The sequence below is a fragment of the Perca flavescens genome, chromosome 10 (assembly GCF_004354835.1).
Source record: "Perca flavescens isolate YP-PL-M2 chromosome 10, PFLA_1.0, whole genome shotgun sequence".
Lineage (NCBI taxonomy): Eukaryota > Metazoa > Chordata > Actinopteri > Perciformes > Percidae > Perca > Perca flavescens.
In genome coordinates, this window is record NC_041340.1 from 9168609 (window position 1) to 9188506 (window position 19898).

General features: G+C 37.6%; 1 protein-coding gene across 2 annotated transcripts in view; it reads right to left on the reverse strand.

Annotated features, from left to right (window-relative positions):
• Positions 1-565: 565 nt before the first annotated feature.
• The window catches only part of rxfp1 (relaxin family peptide receptor 1), a 72452-nt gene continuing 53119 nt past the window's right edge, over positions 566-19898 (reverse strand). The window contains exons 5-18 of one of the 2 annotated variants that reach the window (XM_028589449.1): positions 19134-19205; positions 18285-18356; positions 16601-16672; positions 16223-16294; positions 15874-15942; positions 15684-15755; positions 15403-15474; positions 14305-14376; positions 11653-11724; positions 11331-11402; positions 9758-9987; positions 4161-4571; positions 3733-3951; positions 566-2860 (exon numbers count right to left, since the gene is read on the reverse strand). In XM_028589449.1, the coding sequence (XP_028445250.1) occupies positions 2463-2860; positions 3733-3951; positions 4161-4571; positions 9758-9987; positions 11331-11402; positions 11653-11724; positions 14305-14376; positions 15403-15474; positions 15684-15755; positions 15874-15942; positions 16223-16294; positions 16601-16672; positions 18285-18356; positions 19134-19205 (1975 nt within the window). In that variant the 3' untranslated portion in view covers positions 566-2462. The remainder of the gene's footprint in view (positions 2861-3732; positions 3952-4160; positions 4572-9757; positions 9988-11330; positions 11403-11652; positions 11725-14304; positions 14377-15402; positions 15475-15683; positions 15756-15873; positions 15943-16222; positions 16295-16600; positions 16673-18284; positions 18357-19133; positions 19206-19898) is intronic. The other variant, XM_028589450.1, reaches the window with a different exon arrangement.

A 19898-nucleotide genomic window follows, 5' to 3' on the forward strand; every position in this document is an offset into this window, starting at 1 on the left:
CTGCGCAAATGTAGATCTCTACATTTCACTCTCTGTCCGAGTTATGGTGAATCCGAGCTGGTAATGTGTATGAATCGGGCAATGCATTAAGCAATCCCAGGCCACTGTACACCGGTTGTTAACTAAGTAATTATTTTGAGAAAGTTTCTCTCTCTTTCTACACGATTTTTTTCATCACAGTGGTGGAAATGGGCTTTCAATTTTAGCGCACTGATTTCAAAGTTTGGCACATTCTTCCATGGCCAACTCCTGTTTTCAACTTTATAACCTCTAGGGATATTGCTACTTTTACTTACAGTAGTAAATAACCTGAATCCTTTCCCACCATTGTTTGCTATTCTAAATATGTCAAAATAATCAAGACACATTTTTACAGTGCTTCCTTTACTTAGAAAGTGTTTGCTTCAGTTTCAAAATCCAAACAGTGCCTAAACTAATAGGATAACCAATCTAAACCAAATAATAAACAAGTCGACAAGCAGATACAAGGACTATTTATTGTGCACAAGACAAACAAAAATAAAAGACTACCTTTGTAAATAATTATAGTAGGACACAAGTCGATACAACAAATATTTAAACATACCTATCAATATTAAATGTAAGCCTGCAGATACTATCAATATATCTCAAAGAAATTGCTGGCTTCTTAGTCTTTTCAGCACGTATGGGAATGTAATGTTGACACAAATGGCACATACTATGAATTCACATATTCTAATAACTAATTTACTCTCTAGCATGTTTGCTATACATTCCTACATTTACAATGTCTGAAAAGATCAATTTCCACAGGAATCATTAGTTCATTAAACAAAATATGCACAGAAGAGTTTATGGTCATTGTACAAATCTTCACTGTACAGATCAGTGTAAAATATGTGTCGTGTGGTGTAGTTGGTTGAGTCCAAGTTTAAACCCCCAGACCAGCTGGGGAAATCTATTCTGCCCAAATTAAGTACATTCTTTGTGAATCATACTGGACATATCTCATACATTACATTCAATATTTCCATAAGATAATTTTTGGTGGCAGAGGCAACACAGAAAGTACATTTTTATGGACTAAATACCAAACATAAACAGGGTGCATGTATTATTATCAATACAAGATTAAACTAGCAGCATGAAATGTATACTGATGGCTATTCCCTTTTATAAAGAGAAAGGCATAAAACTGGGTTGATTCACTCTACAATATTCTTCAGTAGAACTGTCCAGTGACTGAGGCTTCAAAGCCTCAAGCTGCAAATTTTACAGTTTTCCCTGACACATAATGTTCCCATAAGACATCCTTGCTCAGTGCCTGGAAAAAGGCATTAAGAACTACAATGAACTTGCTGCAAAGTTAAAAAACAAACAAATACCAGTCGTGGTCCTTTTCAGTTTAGTGTAATTCAGATAAATAGTGAGCACTAGGCTATAAAGAGCTTTAAATATTCTCTATGTTTACTTCCTCGTGTGCTGCTATCTTATTGGTTCCTGTTTTTGATGTTTACATAATCTACAATTATTATTCTATTTATAATTCTAAATTTTTAGGAACATCGTTGGAACATAACTTGTCGTTGCTGTGGTGTTTTGCAATGTGTCTCCCATACAATCCCTTTGCATTAGTGTCATCGGTACACCAGCATTGCACTTTACTGTCACTGGCTGCCACACCAGCATGGGCTGATTTACAGCTATTGGTATTATAATACCATGATAAGGTTTATTGTGTCCATATTACAAACACAAAAATATTCTACTGTAGATATAAACACTTACTTTTTTTTCTTTTTAAACTCCATGAGAAAGACCACAAGATGTGCCAAAAAAGCTCTGGAACAAGCTGGTAAGTGAATCTTTATGTTTTTGTTGTTGTCAAACTACAGTTTCCAAAGTCAAAAATTAATTTACACACTCAACAATTAATTTTTTTTTTTAACATTCAACAACAATCTATTAAATGAGTCTTAGCCACAGAGGCACTGTCAAAGGGTACATGAGAGCTGTAGTTGTTGGATTTGAAGAAATTATTCTGTCTTTTATCTCTATGAAAGAAGCCCTCTGTGAGAAATTAAACTGAGCAATGAAAGCTAGTGAAACAAAAGACAAACCATAAGTGGGGCATGGCTTCTGCTCTGTATTGATAGATATCTTTTTGGAGCTAACATGTAGTCTTTATTAGAGGAGCTGTACTGCTATGTAAAGGTATCCACACTTTGACTTAATCCACTGCTGTGATGGCTGCTGCACAGGCAAGACATGCATGCAGTGGAATTTCCAATGATAATAATGAATACTAATGCTTTTTTTAGTACAAATAAGAAATATGGGCACAAATCAAGGACTGTCCCTTTAAACAGTGTATTTTTAATTGCTGAAAAGAATGAATTTGAATTACATTTAATCAGATGATGTAATGTTTTGATGAAATCACAAACAGCTCCATGTAGATCTGCTATTCCACACCCAGATCATTTGTTTGTGTATGTGTGGGCGGTGGGTGCTTGTTTCTTTGAGCATACTGACAGCACTGTATATTGCTTCTGGAGTTGCTGTGTGGATGTGGTAATGTCATTGTATCCCTCGTTAGTATTTTCCACAGGGGTGAGCTTAACTATCGTGCCTGTCGTTTCCAGCGGATGGCCCGTGGCGGGGCCATGGCTGTTCTCCTGCAGGGGCCACGTTTCCTGCCAGGTGAGCGACGGCTGATGAGCTTGGTGACCGCTGAGCAGAGGCCTCCTTTGCCTGTAGTTAGCCCATACCTGCAGAATGGTCTCTTTGAAGGGCCGTGTGGTCAACGTGTAAAGGATGGGGTTAAGGGCGCTGTTGATGGGCAGAATAAATATGACCACCCAGGAGCTGATGGTACCTGCAGAGACAGAAAAGACACAGAGAGAAATAAAAACACAGCTGGCATATGATCTAAAAGATTTTAAGTTAACGGTTATGAGTTGGGAGAATACTTCAACATAAATTCATTTCGTCAAACCCTTTTATATAATAAATGAAAACCCTTTTTATCCTAACAGGATACTAGGGAGCCACGGCTCACCAGGTTATGTATACATTGGATTATGCACAACACTAATGGGTCATTTGGGTATGTACAGTGCAAACTGATGGCTGCAGTTAAATGCTCTTTATACAGTGAAAAGTCCCTTTAAAACATTTAAAACCTAGTAGCGATACCTGCTAGACTACTTTGAAATGTAATAACACACAGAAAATGCAATACTTTAAAGACACTCCACCACAAAAATCTTTTCTTTGAGTACATCTCCCTATAAGATGGTGGCTCTACAAAGTTAATACATAGGCCTTCTTCATTTCTGTGTCATGCTATTGAGTCATAGCTGTGGAAAGTGGCAATTGTTGTGATTTATTGGCAAATCAACAGTTATTTGGAACATCCTGAGCATAGGAGTCAACAGTAGGGACGTGGATTATGATGCAGTAGCTGTTGGAGAAATTTCTATGGCCATTTTGATGGACATTTTCTAAAGTGAATCTTGGTCGCCATCAAATTCAATTGCTGTGAAGCACACTACAGCTGCTGTTCCTGCTCAAAAGAGCAGGCTACAGACTTTTTAGAGCCACAATGCCAGCCTACTGATGGGGAGTATTTGATACTCAACATGTAGACTTTCAGTGGAGTATTCTTTTAAATACGCTATACGGTACATTTATTTTACTATTCCTTTATGAGTTTTCCTTGAAATGGTTAAAGCCCTTCTACTGTACCGGGAATCTCCACCTGCAGCAGTGACAGGATCTTGAGGATGAAGATGGGGATCCAGCAAAGGGAGTCAGTGATGACGATAGAGAAGAATCTTTTGGCGATGGTCACCTCTTTCTTGATGTGGTTGCTGTATTTAGTGGTCTGAGTCCCTGTTCTCTGGATGTTATAGAACATGCTTGCATAGGCTAAGACAATGATGAGAAATGCCACCAAGTTCAGACCTGCAGAGAGATATTTGGTTAGTTTCTAGCTCATATTTGCACTGTGGATGCACAATAATAACAAAGCTATAAATTCACCAGCATATAAATACAAATAAGCTCACTAAATAATGAGACTGCTTTTACAATGAGCTTTAGAGAGTAAATAAAGAATAAAGAAAACAACAAATGAACACAAGAAAAAAGCTATTGCAAGAACAAATGCCCACCCAGGAAAATGACGATGGAGTAAACATGAGCCCAAAGGGTCTCTGGCTGCTCAGAGTGCAGTGGGAAGCAAACTCCATTGGTCCCATAGAAGTTGCGAAATAGCCCCTTGAACACCAGCGGCAGGATGGCAACAATGAAGCCGAACACCCATATCCCAAGAAGAATGGTGACAGTTCGTCGCCAGCCAGGCGTCAAGTACTGGAAAGGGTAGACAATGCAGATATATTTCTCCAGAGTGAGGTAAGTTAGGAGAAGGACGGATACCTCAGTGGACAGCATGGCCAAAGAGCCAATGACCTGACACTGACTGCTGTCCATCCAGGCCTGAGCGTGTCGGTTGTACTCGCCGCGGAACTTCAAATCATATGCACCAATCATGAAAAGGTAGATGCCCATCAGCCCGTCCGCACCTGCAAGGAAGGAGAGCTATAATTTACAATACATTAAGAATATCTCCAGTGTTGACTTTTTCAGTCTGGGTTAACTTCAAAGATACGTTCAGATCTAGCGCACTATGACAGTAAATCTCATCAGCGTCAGTGAGCCAATAAGCTCGCAGCATGCTTCTCCCAAGATCTAATAATTTGTGATTGGCTTTCTAACGTTACACGTCTAGGAAGGAGGCTGGAAAAACTCGTAGTAGGAGCTGAAAAAGAAAGAAAAAGATTTGTCATGTGTAATGTAATTTCTTTTTGATTTATAAAATTGATATCAAAAAAAGGATCGTTTTTGTAACATTTTTGAACGATACCAATGCCATTTCTTCAAGTGAGAATAGAATTAAACTAAGTATAACCCTACATGAAAAGAAAAAAAAGACAGCGGCCATCCAACGTTGGAAATCCATGCACAAGAAAAGAAACCAAGGACAACCGTGAGATTCAGCTAGGGCTTTATACATTCTGAACCATTTTGATCAATATAAGTAAATTACAGTAGAGCGCAGAGCGTGTTGTGCTTTGTTGTCAAGAAAGAAAAACTGAGAAAAACAAACTCAGTGCATGAGTATTGCAAGATCCAAAAAACATTCTGTACTAGGCTGCCTATTTGACATGCTCAATATTTAATATAGAGGCATACAACAGCATACATTCAAAAATCAAAATTAGTACCCTGCTTGTCACGCTGCAGTGTTTGAAGTGGAATTTGATCTCAACAGCTCAATCATAATAATCAAACCCCAGCAGATACATCTATATGATACATACACGCCTATAATCACAAAATATGAACTGACAGTTCCTGACTGCAAAACAAGGGCCAGATGTTGTAAATGTACTTACTTCCAAAGATGCTTTACTTCAAGCACACACAGACCTTTCTATATAACAATTTGTCAAGGAGAAAGAGAGTAAAATCGGGAATTTGGGCTATATTTATTTGGCTCATTCATCTTTTTAGCACAGCAAAAACCAAATGTGCATTAAAGAAAAAGACTTGTGCCAGACTTCCTGGATAATCTAGCAAGACCCCCACTAAAACAGAAACATTATATTATTATATATTATATACAACAATCAATATACGTATTAATTTGTGAGCTTCAGAGGTACAGGAGGAACTTGCACAGAGGCTAGCTGCATCTCTGTTTTCAATGTTTATGCTAAGCTAACAGGCTGCTGGCATATTTACTATACAGATATGAGAGTGGTATAAATTTTCTAATGCAACTCTCGGCAAGAAAGGAAATGTCATATTTTAAGAAACATGGCAAAGACATGCATTGGATAATAGGTTTGACATACACATGGATATTTATGAACAATTGTAGACTAGGCATTACTCATGTGCGCATAATTACATGATGACAAAGAACAAGACTTATACAAGAGGGGTTGAGACATATTTATAAGGGGGGTGTTATTCTGTACATCTAGTGGAAAGACTGTATATACATAGTTCTGCTTTCATGCATAGACTGTTGGCTTTAATGCTTTAAATCTACACAGATGTTTTTGAATCTGGCCCTGACCTTAAGTTAAAGTTTTTATACTTCAGAGTCTAACTCTTTATATGGATATGGACACATAAATGCCCTTCAAAGAGCATAATATACGCACAATATATATCATCATTAAAGACTCGCCATGCGAACATTGAATGGGACAGCTGAGGTTAGGCTTTGTTGTGCTTTACCTGAATGATTCTCAACTTTGAAAGCCGACACATACCCCTAAATGCGATTCAGCGTAATATGTGTTTGCTTTTGTAGCTGCTTTGGTAATTGTTATTTAGTTATTTAATATGATATACATGCAGTCTGCATTTTTATACATTTCCCACGAGTACATCAAGGTGTAAAAGATTAAAGTCGACATGTGGTTAACTCAACAGGGCTCTGAGTTGAGTAAGAAAAAGGTAATCTGAGAAATAAATAATAAAGAAGGCGTTAGGAAAGAAAAAGTGAAATACTGAGAGCCTGGAAGCGTAATGTATGTTGAATTACCACAAACAAGTTCATTTCAGAAATAACCATTCTTTTACGAAAACTCTTGGCTTTAAACCACAATACCGCTGACTCAAATTTGATCTGCAAGTCTCTACTTTGTTTACGACTTCCTTCTTTGTTCCACCACATTAATAGCTGGATTAACAGCAACATTCAGACTCCTACTGCTTGCACAGAGAGACATAATTCATTGCTATTAAAAAGAAGCAAAGAATAAATAATATATTGATTATATATTGATTTGTCTGGATCTCAGCCATAAGAAATTAGTGTGCTACTGAAAATCTACTGACATTCTACTAATACTTTTACCAGGTCGACATAAGCAAGTGAGCACCAAAATGAAATAATGAATAAAACAGCCATCCTCCGCTTGGCTTTTATTGTGGATGGAGCAGGAAAGAACAGATATCCGCTATATCATAGAATTTCTGCTTTGCACATTCTGAGTTCTTTGAACTCAGCTGCTTGGAGACTTATAGTAAGTGCATATACTGTAGGTCCTTTATACTAGACTTATTGATGTTACATGTCTGAATAGTCATATTTCCTATATATTCTGTGCTTTTATGTTTTCTCTCTCTGTGCAGTTACTAGAAATGATCTCTTTGGAATAAAGTCATTGATTTTTAAACCTGAATAGATCATTTCAATGGCTTTCTATACCAATGACGTCCTTCACAGATGGACTTGTTTGCGTTATATTTTATGCAAAAAGGACATATTTTCATAGGCCAACCTGGAAGTAATCATAGCCCTGGTTCCCTTCTCAAAAAGCCAATGGGATCTTTCTATTGGATTATTTTTTGGGGCAAATTAACTACACCCCGGTCGCACGACTTCAACTTCACCACCACTAAGCTTTCCACTTGTAATTTGATTTTGCGTATTCGGCTCGATGATGTTCAATGTCCCTGACAACATCTGTGGGCTCATTTAACCACTTGTTAGCTACCACCAATTTTAAGACACATACAGATGCAAAATTCAAGGGTGGGGTTATTTACTGATTTATTTTATGTCATAAAACAAACGTGAAAATCCCTTATCGCTTATTTCAGGCATCTTACCAAAAATCATTGACTTCGAGACGAGGAAACCGAAGTGCAAAAATGCCAACAAATTTCTGGGTTTTAGGACTCATCAGTGTTGGAAGAAATACACAGATCTTTTATGTAAGTAAAAGTAGTAATGCCACACTGTAATACTCTTTCTGTTACAAATAAATCCTGCATAGAAAATGTTTCTTAAGGAAAAGATTGTAAGTATTAGCATCAAAATATACTTAAAATATCAAAAGTAAAATTACTCATTGTGTGGAATGGTCCATTTCAGAGTAATGTATGTTACATTATTGGATTGTATTATATTATTGTATTATAAATGGCCCAGGGGCCCAGTGGATAGCACTGTGGCCTCACAGCAAGAAGGTTCCGGGTTCAAATCTCAGTCGTCCCGGGCCTTTCTGTGTGGAGTTTGCATGTTCTGCCCATGTCTGCGTGGGTTTCCTCCGGGTGCTCCAGTTTCCCCTACCATCAAAAACATGTAGATTAGGTTCTCCAGTCAATGCCCTTGATCAAGGCACTGGCTCAGATCCGGAGTTGGTCCCCGGGCGCTGTAAGTGGCTGCCCACTGCTCCCTTGAGGGATGGGTTAAAGTGCAGGGAACGAATTTCGCTGTATGTGTATGTGACAATCAACTGGAGGCTTGCCTGCCCCCCTACGCATGACCGTTGGATTAAAGAAGTGCTTGACAACTTGAAGCTCGAGAAGCTTAAAGCATCTATAAAAGGCTCCTACTTGACATTCCTAAATAGATGGAACCCTTTCCTAGAATTAGTTGACTCTCTCAGCCCTTTTCCCGACACGGAGGACTGAGCTGGGTCTCATTCCTGCAGCACTCTATTCTATCAACAACATATGTGTTTCATACAATTTCCTCCTATGACTTACACGGTGAGACCCATACTGCATGTTGATCAGAAGCTAACGTGCCAAAAACCCACGAGTGACTGCAGTTTATATTAATCCTTTACCTGTGCATTGTCAGTGTTATTTCTGATCTTCTTATAATTATTTCTGTCTTTTCATGTCAGCACACACATCTAACCTTATTGCACACACTATACTCAGTAGATTGTCCATTTCAAACCAAAAAACTCCAGGATCTCCTATTAAATTCTGCATTATTTCCTATAGGACCTTCTCCCTGCAAACAATTTGTTACCGTAGAAGAGTAAGCCCTGCAACAAACTCTCACAGCCCATATCTGAATGCCATCACATTCAGTATGTAAGCAGCAGATCAGGTTACATATCCAAACACCACTCACGCATTTATAATATAACCTAATTCATTCGTGTAAAGTCGTTATTGCAACTTTCTTTTGAGTGTATATGCCATAAAAATAGCATAAAGAAAGCTACTTTTCAAAACTATATATAAACTTGGGGCACATAATGTATATAAGTCACAACTATACTGAATATAGATACATATGTATGCCTTTTATTATCTATCTTAGATGAGTCAGTGAAAAGTGTTGTTATTTAATCAACCATAGACGTTATCCTTGAGCAGTTTCCAAAATAGGTTTCAATGTTGTGCTATGAATCATTTATTGGGAGCATGTGAATCTTTTATTCAGGTGGAAACTATCATATTTTAGAACGAGATTTCATTGTTTTTACATTAAGTCTTATTCATGAGGGTGTCTAAAAGGGTGTGCAATATGAAATCAGTGTTGATGAAACACACTGATAAGCACATTGGGAACTTATTTAAACTTTCCTACTGAGTTTGGATGCCTGTTTACTTTATGATCAAAAAAAGTATTTATCAGAATTTGTCACTTCTGTAGTTGTATCTTCCATAATTCCAGAGACTATTGTCAGGTCTATAAACATAAGGAAGTGCTGAATATAAATGTGGGTAAACTGTGTACTGGTGTTTTCATTAATTCTAAAAAATTGTGTTTATGGACAGAAAATACCACACCCCCTCCTCCCTCATGACCTACGAAAATGGGATAACACTTGTTATGTAATAGCCTACTAGTAATAAGTAATGTACTATGATGGTAAAGAATATTCTATAAATAAAAAACTTGTTTCTACTACATCTCTCCTTTAAATGCAGTGTGACTTACAGCAGAGAGAAATGATGCACATGGCATGGAGTTTGTTCTCTGATCGGATGTAAGAGCGCATGCAGATGACAAAGATGTTGCCGAAGCAGGTGGTGGCAGAGACCACCCACACAAAGACCCTCAGCACGATGTTGGCCAGCAGGTCCTCGAAGGACGAGATGCCATCAGTGTTGGGTTTGCAGCTGCGCACATGGGGAGCGTAGCCACAGTACTGGAATTTCTTGAAGTAGCTGTGATAATAGATCAAAGAAGAGTATCACGTTAAGCAAAATATAAGGGAGCCTGTTCATTTACAGCTGCGAGGTTTTTACAGCCACACTCTTTTACAGGGTTTTTCTTTTCATTAATTGAGAAAATTGGAAAGCAGAAACAGTGACTGCAAAAGCGCCAAAACAGCAGAAAAGTTTGGATGATATTGACTGGGGATTTGAATTTGAACTAAGGTTAGCATTGGCTGAAGTGAGCATGCTAAAATGCTTACAATGGCAATATTAACATGCTAATGTTAAGCAGGTAATGTAACCATGGTCACCATCTTACTTTAGTGTGTTAGCATGCTATCATTTGCTAATCAGCACTAGGCACATAATACAGCTGAGGCTGATTGGAATGGCATCAGGGGATCACCAAAGGCATTACAATTTATCCTGAGGGGAACATGAAGGTCTGCACCAAACTTTATGGCAATCCTTCCCGTAGTTGTGGAGACATTTCACTCTAAATCACAAATGTCAAAACTCATGGTGGGCTAGAGGAAAAGTCAGGGAAACACCAAAGTCAGTAGGATTCATCATAAATGATGAACACTTTGTGAGAATCCATCCAAAAGCTGAATAGATATTTCAGTCTGGACCAAAGTGGTGGACCAACTGGCCAACATTCCTAGAGCCATGTCAATAGCGTGGCTAAAATCTACGTACTACTTACTACTACTACTACTACTTACTACCAAAGAAGTAGTATAACTTCTTACTACCAAAGAAGTAGTACCTTATGAAAACAGTTTACAGTATAATCTGATGATTATCCACAGTAAAAGGGAGAATGTTTTTTGTTAAGAGATGTTGCTTTTGGAAAGGTAAATATCCTTTCTTTTAGGCTGGAAGCACCCCAAATTAATATCCATTCACTTCCATTATGTTGCTGCAGAGGCAGAAATCCCAGAGAGAGACATCTCAAAATCTGGTAATATAAAAGCAAAAATCTCCATGGCTGGACAGATTCCCACCTGATTTAGATTAGATAAATATGATTTGAGCAAAACAAACGTCTTACTATCTTACTGAAACTTGAATGAAACTCTACAGCCTAAAAGGCCTAAGGGGAGAATACACAATTGTATGCAAGGCTGAAAGGGCATTGAGTTTCTCTGTTGCATCCTTTCCAGGACCAGCATGGGTGTATGCCGAGCTGTTTTACCCAGAGAGAAGATGGCTTACACTAAGCTTGACTGACAGTCTCGATAAGCCTGCTCTTGGCTATCTATTAGAAATTTGTGTGAAAGGGCTACGGTCAAAATGACCAAATGATGAGGATTAACAGTACAAACATAAAGGCACAATGGAGTACTTACATATGAGTCAAGTATTTGAGAGGTTCAAACATCCTCCGTTGTATGTTTCCAATTTCTATCCCTTCTATGCTCCTAGAGAATTTGAAGACATATTGATTGAGTCCACATATAGAGTTACAAATTACAGTATATCTATTAACTGTGCACTACTATAAGAGACTTCAAAAGCACAATAGGTTCTTAACAAATAGCTTTTTGAGTACTAAATGACAAACACGTCTACCAGCCCCATTTTCATCACCCATGTTCATCACACACTGTGTTGTACGTTTGCTATTCTTCTGCACCTGGAGTTATTCAGTGTTTAGCAACGTATACTTACAATGACTTCAATTTATACAACTTGTCAAAGTGGTCAACTTGGAGCTCCACGATGGGATTGTATGATATATTCCTAGAAGATAAAGATAAGAAACTCTCAATTAGATAAAATGTAAATACATTCCATTTATTATTTAAGTAACCATTTCTGAGTGTCAAAATATTTAGTTTCTTTCAACTCCCACAACTGTCTTGTACTACCTTCTGCTGCATGTTTTGAAGATGACATCTTATTATCCACCCACCACAATGTTGGGATTCAGTGCATTAACTGGCTACTACTTAAAGATATAATCCTTAACATTTTCATTAAATCCATTTTAAAATTATATGTATGGTTTGCATTTCCTCACAAAAGGTAATTCATGTATTTTAAAAGCTGTAATTATCTCTCTAATAGCGCATACAGTGGCGGAATCCAGAACGAATAACTCACAGCATGTTATCCAATTCTCAGCCTCACTCTTTACAGTTCACTCTCTCTACAATGAAACAGAACAAAACATCCTACTAAATGGGTGGGAATGGTGGCTGTAGTGTAAAGTACTTTGAGTGGTGGCTAAAATTAGAAAAGTGCGACATAAATGTAGACCATTTACAGCCAATATGTACTACATGTGACACACATTTTTTTCTTTCAGCAGATGAAAGACTAGTCCACAGCTTCGCTTTATTTCCCAAAGTTAAAGGGGTGATAGAATGATTATATAGGGTATTTCACACTGTTCCTTATGGTCTCCTAATGGGGTATGTAACATTGGTTGGGCTGAAAATGGCCTGGTTGATATTGTATGGGCCCTTATGCATCCCTGGCCCTATTTGTAACAAGAGCTTTTCTTCCAAATATGGCATGCTCATGAACATTTAGATGAACTGCGTGCTGATTGGTTGAGCAAATTGCCATACACACACATTAGAGACGCGACAGAATCTCATATTGCAGACACTGCAATGTTTCCTAACCAAATTCACTTCTGAGACTTTTTTATGCAAGAAATCAACTATATAAAGCTCAAATATGGGCCGTTTTACGAAAATTGATGGCTAATTGCAAATATGGTAAGACGTGTCGGACTTTAGGAGCTCCACACAGTCTGACGAGAAAGCGGCAGCCTGCTGGGCTCCATACCCAGCGCAAAGTCACCCTTTGTGGATACTGCACTACCGGGGCTCCGCGGCCGGCTGCCGGCACAACTAGAATATATTTACGGTTTGAATTTCGTCCACAACTTATATAACATCTACCCCAATGTCTTATAAAGCTAACCGTTGTGTCCGATTTGATTTTAAGGCATTTTTATGAACGTCAGGCGTCTTATTAGGACGAGCAGTTAGCTAGCTACATGTCCCATTTAAAACAATGGGAAACTATAGCAGCTAGCTAGCTACACTTTTGGCATAACTATAGTATATTTACATATTGACAAGAAGTGTTTATTTCCCCAATCGTTTGTTTAAATAACTCAACACATTAGAAGATTAACTGGAACCTGTGTTAACAGAGTGCTGGTGTAACAAGCTCGCTGACCGCGCTCTCACTCACACACACTGGGCATTTAGCTAGCAAGAAGAGGGGAGCTGCAGGCCTTGGAGCTCTGTCCAGGCAGTGGTAGTCCATTAACCCACAAAACAGTGACTTTGCGCGGGTATGGAGTGCTGTGGGCTGCCAGCCGTGACGGAGCTCCATCTACCTCATAGCAGGCCGGGGTCTATGAAGGAAGTCAGGCCAGGCGGCGAGGCAGCAACCCAGGCAGCACCAGCCGCTGAACTCCGACACACAGTCGGACAAAATGTGCAATTAGCCATCCATTTTCGTAAAGTGGCCCATATTTGAGCTTTACATAGTTGATTTCTGACCTAGATTCAGAAGACTACCTGATCTCAGGTCAGTTGTGTAGCCTATGTAAATGTTGGGGCGTGACCGTTCTCTTAACACACCCATGGGCTGACAAAGGTACAGGTCTTGGGAGGTTGACGTCAACTTCCAGCTTTGTTGAGATTCGCCCGTTTTCAGCGGCAGTTTCAAAATATGAGATTTTCATAGTAAAGGGGTGTCAATGGGATTTTGAGCTTCTATGTATGTCTTATTTACCCACCGAACTGTCGTTATTCAACTATGACAGGGTAAAATCGGTTTTGCATTCTATCACCCCTTTAAGACCTACTGGGTCTGGAATTGTATTTTTCTATCCTTTCTATCCTGTACAGTATGTAGTTTATATTTTTAGTTATTACTGTTATTCTATATACATATCTTCAAAGAAAATTAAAAAGAGCATATTGCGATCTAATTGCATTTGTATGTATATGGATGTATGTACTTGTGTGTGTGTGTGTGTGTGTGTGTGTGTGTGTGTGTGTGTGTATATATATATATATATATATATATATATATATATATACTGTATATATATATATCAACATGCTCAAATAAAAAAAGATTTTAAGGACCTGACGGCCGCCATTTTGAAAATGGGGCATTTCTTGGAGTCAAACTTTGGTAAACTTTTAGTATATTTTTAAGTACATCTGATACTATTTTTTTGGGTTCAAGCCATATTTGCAGCTGATTATAAAAACAAAGATGATAATAATAATAATAGCTTTGGTTGTATATAGAACTGTACATCCCGATGTATTTCTGTAAACTCACAGTTGGAGCAAATCCCCCAGCGAGACAAAGAGATTGGGAGGGATCGCCACCAATTTGTTGTTGGATAGATCCCTGTGCGTAGAGACAAATCCACATCAGTTCCCAAAAAACACCAAACACGTATTAATGACTGGTTATTTGAAAGATGCAAAGAGATCATTACCAAAATCCAACCTCTGTAACTCTTGCAATGTACAGGGAACAGATTGCATGACATGCACACCGAAAACAACACTCCTACAATAAATGGTGTCTCTATAACTTTATAATGTAATTTACCTTTTTGATGCACCCACAGTTTTCATTAGTCAATGTACATGAACTTTCTATATTCAGCTGTGGGTTATATGTGTAAATAGAGACATCTACAACGATCATACCTCCGGGAAAGTTTGAACTTTTTACAGTCACAAGGGAAAGTTTTGACCTGACGAAAACGTTGGAGGCTCACCAAAATAATCTTTATGGTAACACAAATCTAGACATAATATCTACAATCTGCCCAGAAGTTCAAAGATATGTTGTTACAGAACAAAGTGTTGGACAAACACACCCTCTAACTAAAACTTGAACAAACCAAAGACACAAATGACGATTCCTCAGGCCTAACAACTAACAGGGCACAAAAGAACAAATGGTCTTCATTAACAAAATGACATGTATTTGTTCATTGAAGTCTTTATTCTAAAAGTGGGATCATTAGACTCATGGTCTTAAATGGTGTCTTTCGTTGCCTGCAGCTATGTATTTGACGTTTTTATTGCTAAGGACGTTAGTCTTAAAGCTCACACAGACTACGGATGTTAAAAAATAATTCCTTCAAGATCATTTTGGGGAAAATAAATAAAGCAGAAATCAGATTGGTCCAAAAGCTTCACAAACTTTTCTCTCGACAGTGTTTTTACTGTTTGTTCATGCAGTTTTTGTCAATTTTATTCTCTCCTGCAGATATTTCTTAAGTCACCATGTGTAGTACATCTTTAGAATAAGACACTTTCAAAATTGCCTCATACTTTAGCTTCATATTGGCACATTCCTCAAAGTTGTGATATTGTTTCCTATACACAATAATTTACACAATAAAACAAATGAACTTACAATTCTCCAAGCTTTTGAAGGACAGAGAAAGCCTGTTCGTGTATATGGCTGACCCTGTTCTGCTGTAAAACACTGGAGAAAGGCAACAAATACAAAAATTCAAATCATATTACTACTTTTTTAACCAAATCCAATGAACTGCCAGCATTGATTCCATGCATAAGCTTATAACATTTTGATAAACTGAGGCTGATTTGCAAGCATCTCAAAGAAATTCAAGCAAAAGTCAAACATTTTAATTTGCCTTTGCAATGGTTTCAATCATGTAAATGCACACTTACAGAACTGTCAGCATACTGCACGAGCAGAATGAGACATTTCCAATGGTTTCAATTAGATTTCCCTCCAAATCCCTGCAAGCACATGTTATGAAATGCCCACAGAGAGGAAACATTAGACACATACCACACAAAACCCCCCCACACACAGAAAAAGTCATCAAAAGACATGTCATTTTGACATCCTACTTACAGCCAATTCAATATCGGCATTTCCCGACAGATGTCATCCAGCTCTGTCAAAGAGTTGTTCAACAAAACCCTGTCAATCAGTGAGACATAATGTAACAAGGTGTAGAGTCAAATCATAACAGAAGTTATCACATATTTCATATAGAGCATAATACTTATACTTGCAATAACAGTAATAATAATAATAATAATAGACCACCCTCTATAATTTACAGACAAAACATTCCCCCATGAGCATGCACTTGGCGGTCAACAAAGGCTCTTAAAACCAGAAAGTTTGAAGATTTGAGAAGACATCACAAAAAGAAAAAAGGCTTTGCCATAGCATGAAGTATAAAATATAAACTCACAGTAAAACGAGGGAGTTCAGTCCTGAAAAGGTCATGGAGGACATTTCGTGGATATTGTTATTTTCCAGGATCCTACAACAAAAACACAAGAAAAACGTTTCAGCCTCATTTGCGGAATACTGATTCGGAAGAAACCGCATCGATAGAGATATGTGTGATTTATCACCTGTATGCAATTAAAATAAAATAAAAGTAAGAGACGAAAACAAAAAGTTAGAGAACAAAAAAACACTTTATCAGTAGGAATTATTTATCACAAAACTCGGCTTCTCGGCCTCAATCAATATTTACAGAAAGTAAAACATCCTTATGTACTACGCATGCAGCATTTTTTATTCTTTTGTTGCAGAACTTTCTGCCAGTAGAAAATAAACATACAACCACTCCAGCTTGTGCAGGTCCTGGAACACCCCTGGCATCAGGGCAGATATCTTGTTATAGCTCAGATATCTAACAGAGGAAAGACAAGTTTGGAGGTTTTACCTGAAGAGGATGCTCTCTGAACACACTGGATAAACTAATGCTACATTATGCTTTTATTGCCTAGCTAAGTCATTTTCAAGTGTTGTAATTGCATTTCATAGATTATACGTATTGTTTCCCAGCTGTTTCTTTAACTACTATATGCACTCTTATAATGTACATGTGCATATAAGCAAGCTCCATCTTTTAGTTTGTGGTTGCGTTAGCTGCATTATATTCATACTTACATTTATTTTTTGTGATATACTGTACATCCCATTTATCTATGATTCATAGATAAATAGCAATTGTTACAATTGTCTTTCTTTATATAATATGAAGACAATACATACTGATATAGTAATGCGGAGGAAAGATTGTTGTTGGCTCACTCACTGTAAGGTTCCAATGGTTAACCCATTTTGAAAATAACTTGACTTACTAAAGCCATGATAACTGCAATCTTGCATTACTAGAACTAAACATTGCATACATAATACAAAACTACAGCCACAGAAAAATAAATAAATAAATAAATAAATAAATAAATAAGTAAATAAATAAATAAATAAATAAATAAATAAATAGGGAATGTCACTTCCAGACATCATGGATACAAAGCCATCTTTCTTTTAGCCCACACTTGTTCTAAAAAGTCTGCAAATAAAAATGTTTTATGTTCAAACAACCAAACTAACATATATACTGTATATATCCTGCATCATGTCTTTTACTTCAACTCTGTTAAATAATTGCAATCTTAAATCATGCGATAATATGGACAATACAAAACAAAATGAACTCCATTTTCAATTTTATTGAGATCACATGAATAACACAGTCTGTCTTCCTCATTAGTGCCGGACCACTATATATATAGCATCTCAGTCAGAAATGCTCACGCCAAGCAGTGGACTATTTATAGCAAATAGTTACATAGGTCAATAGAAATAAGGCTCTGTTCTCGGAGGGAGCTCTCAGAGAACATGAGCAGCAATAAGGATTCTGCCTAGGGAAGTAAATTTCCAATTTATACAATGGTTGGTAAAATATTAAATAATAAGGACGTTTGTATGGTGGTGAATCTGCAGCATTGCTATTTACTGTTTTAGTGCACTTAATAAAAAACAGTGTCAGGTTATCACGGCCATGTTGCATGAATTAGATTGGATGTTGCTCATCAGGTGAGCCACACAGCTGCGAACAAGCCAGCGATTGTAAAGCAGGGACATCGTTAGGCCTATTTTAGGGGGGCTGAAGCTACCCCAAAGTGTTCCTAAGCCCCCCTAAATAATAATAAGAACAACAATAACAATTTGATTAATCCTCATTCATATTTAGACGCAACAAATGATATATATATAGCTATATAAAAATAGCCGAAAAGTCGGAAGTTAGCCAGAAGTACAAAGAGTCGTTGTGCTATCCCTGTTGTGAAGCATGAATGAAACAGCTGATGCCAACAAATTTCGTAGCCTGAACATTTTGCTTCTTTTTTTGTACATAACGTACATAGTATGATGGAGTTGTACTACCAAGGACAGCCTAAACAAGTGCTTTATTACTGCATCGTATGTGTTACAAAAATGAACAAACTTACAGTCTTGTTAGATTATACAACCCTCTGAATGCGTGAGGACTCACATCTTGAATTCGGTTGTGTTGGAGATATCTATATAAAACAAGCACAAAACAGTTATGTTATTGTTTTATTATTTTGTGAATCATTTTTTATTTCAAAAGAACAATGAGAGAAACATCAAATAACCCTTAAGCCTGTTGGTTTAATAATAAATGTAGCCCAGCTGCGATAAATTAGGATCTGATATCAGACAATCCAATCTGTTTAGTACCAGGATCATCTTGTATAGCACATACTGTGAGCTCAACAAACCTCCACTGACAGCTGTGTTTTGTCTGCATATTTTTACACAGCTGCTGAATTCATTCTGTTGTTTAGTTATGCATATCTCAGGGAAGTTTTCAAGCGGGTCAAACCTTCAGAGCAGTGACTTAAAGCTGACAGTCTGGCACAGACAAATAGTTCCTGGTGGAGGATTAGACCTATTCTCCTGCAGCCACAGTCAGTGGCACTGTGTGAGATTGATAAACAACTAACGAATGAATGTGTACGCTGAGGAGAGTAATCGCTTCTGGCAGTGTTCCCAGCAGTCCTTGTAGCGTTACACACTTTGTAGTTGTGAAAATCGTTTGTTGCATTTGTCACTCAAAGGCTGGCCATTATCTTGTCTCATTGGAATCACATGAAGGCATTATGCTTTAGTGAATGAACAGAGTAGGCTCCCATGCATGCCAATATTTCTCATGTATTATATATGGTGCTTTTCCGAACAAGAAAGAACACTGACTAAAGGACAATTAAAAAAATGAACAAAAATAGGTAGAATATAATGTCAAATAAAATAGAATAAAGTCATAATAAACTCACAGTTTTTGTAGGCTCTGGTACCTAAAGAATGCGTTTGCTTTCAGTTTCTGAAGACGGTTCCTTTGTAGGGACCTGAGAGATAGAAAGAGGCTCAAAATCAGAATATGGTATGAGGTTTACACCACGAACGACAATCAACATGATTCAGTACTGCTGCATTTGAACAGCTGCCCAGCTCATCCCTTTAGATTGTCAAGGTTATTATTTTAGCATGTGGGTTTCAATTATTAAGTGTTAAAGTTTCTAATTAATGGGGTTTTCGAGCCCGGGAAATGAATCAATTACCAGAACATCCATAAACTAGTGCTGTCAAACGTTTAAAATATTTAATCGCGATTAATCGCATAAATGTCATAGTTAACTCGCAATTAATCGCACATTTTTATCTATTCTAAATGTCCCTTGATTTCTTTTTGTCCCATTATTTTTTCTCATTTTAATGCTTTTATCAACATGGAAAAGTGGCTCTGCTTGCTTTGTGCAAATATTTTTTTAATGAAAACAACATTGGCATATACTGTAGTGTTCAATTTCACACTAACATTCACAACGTTAACAGGCCTACATGCAGTAGCCACCCATTTAGCTATGGCTGCAGTAAGTTTGTTCTTAGTTGTGGTATCCATGTGCTTCTGTCTGAAGTCATCCATTGTCGCTGGGCTTTGACGAGGGGGCGGAGAATTCGCATCAGCTGTGTGCTTGGCCATCAAGTGGTATTTCAGACTGGACGTGCTGCGATGATAGCTCAGTTCACAATGACAAAAC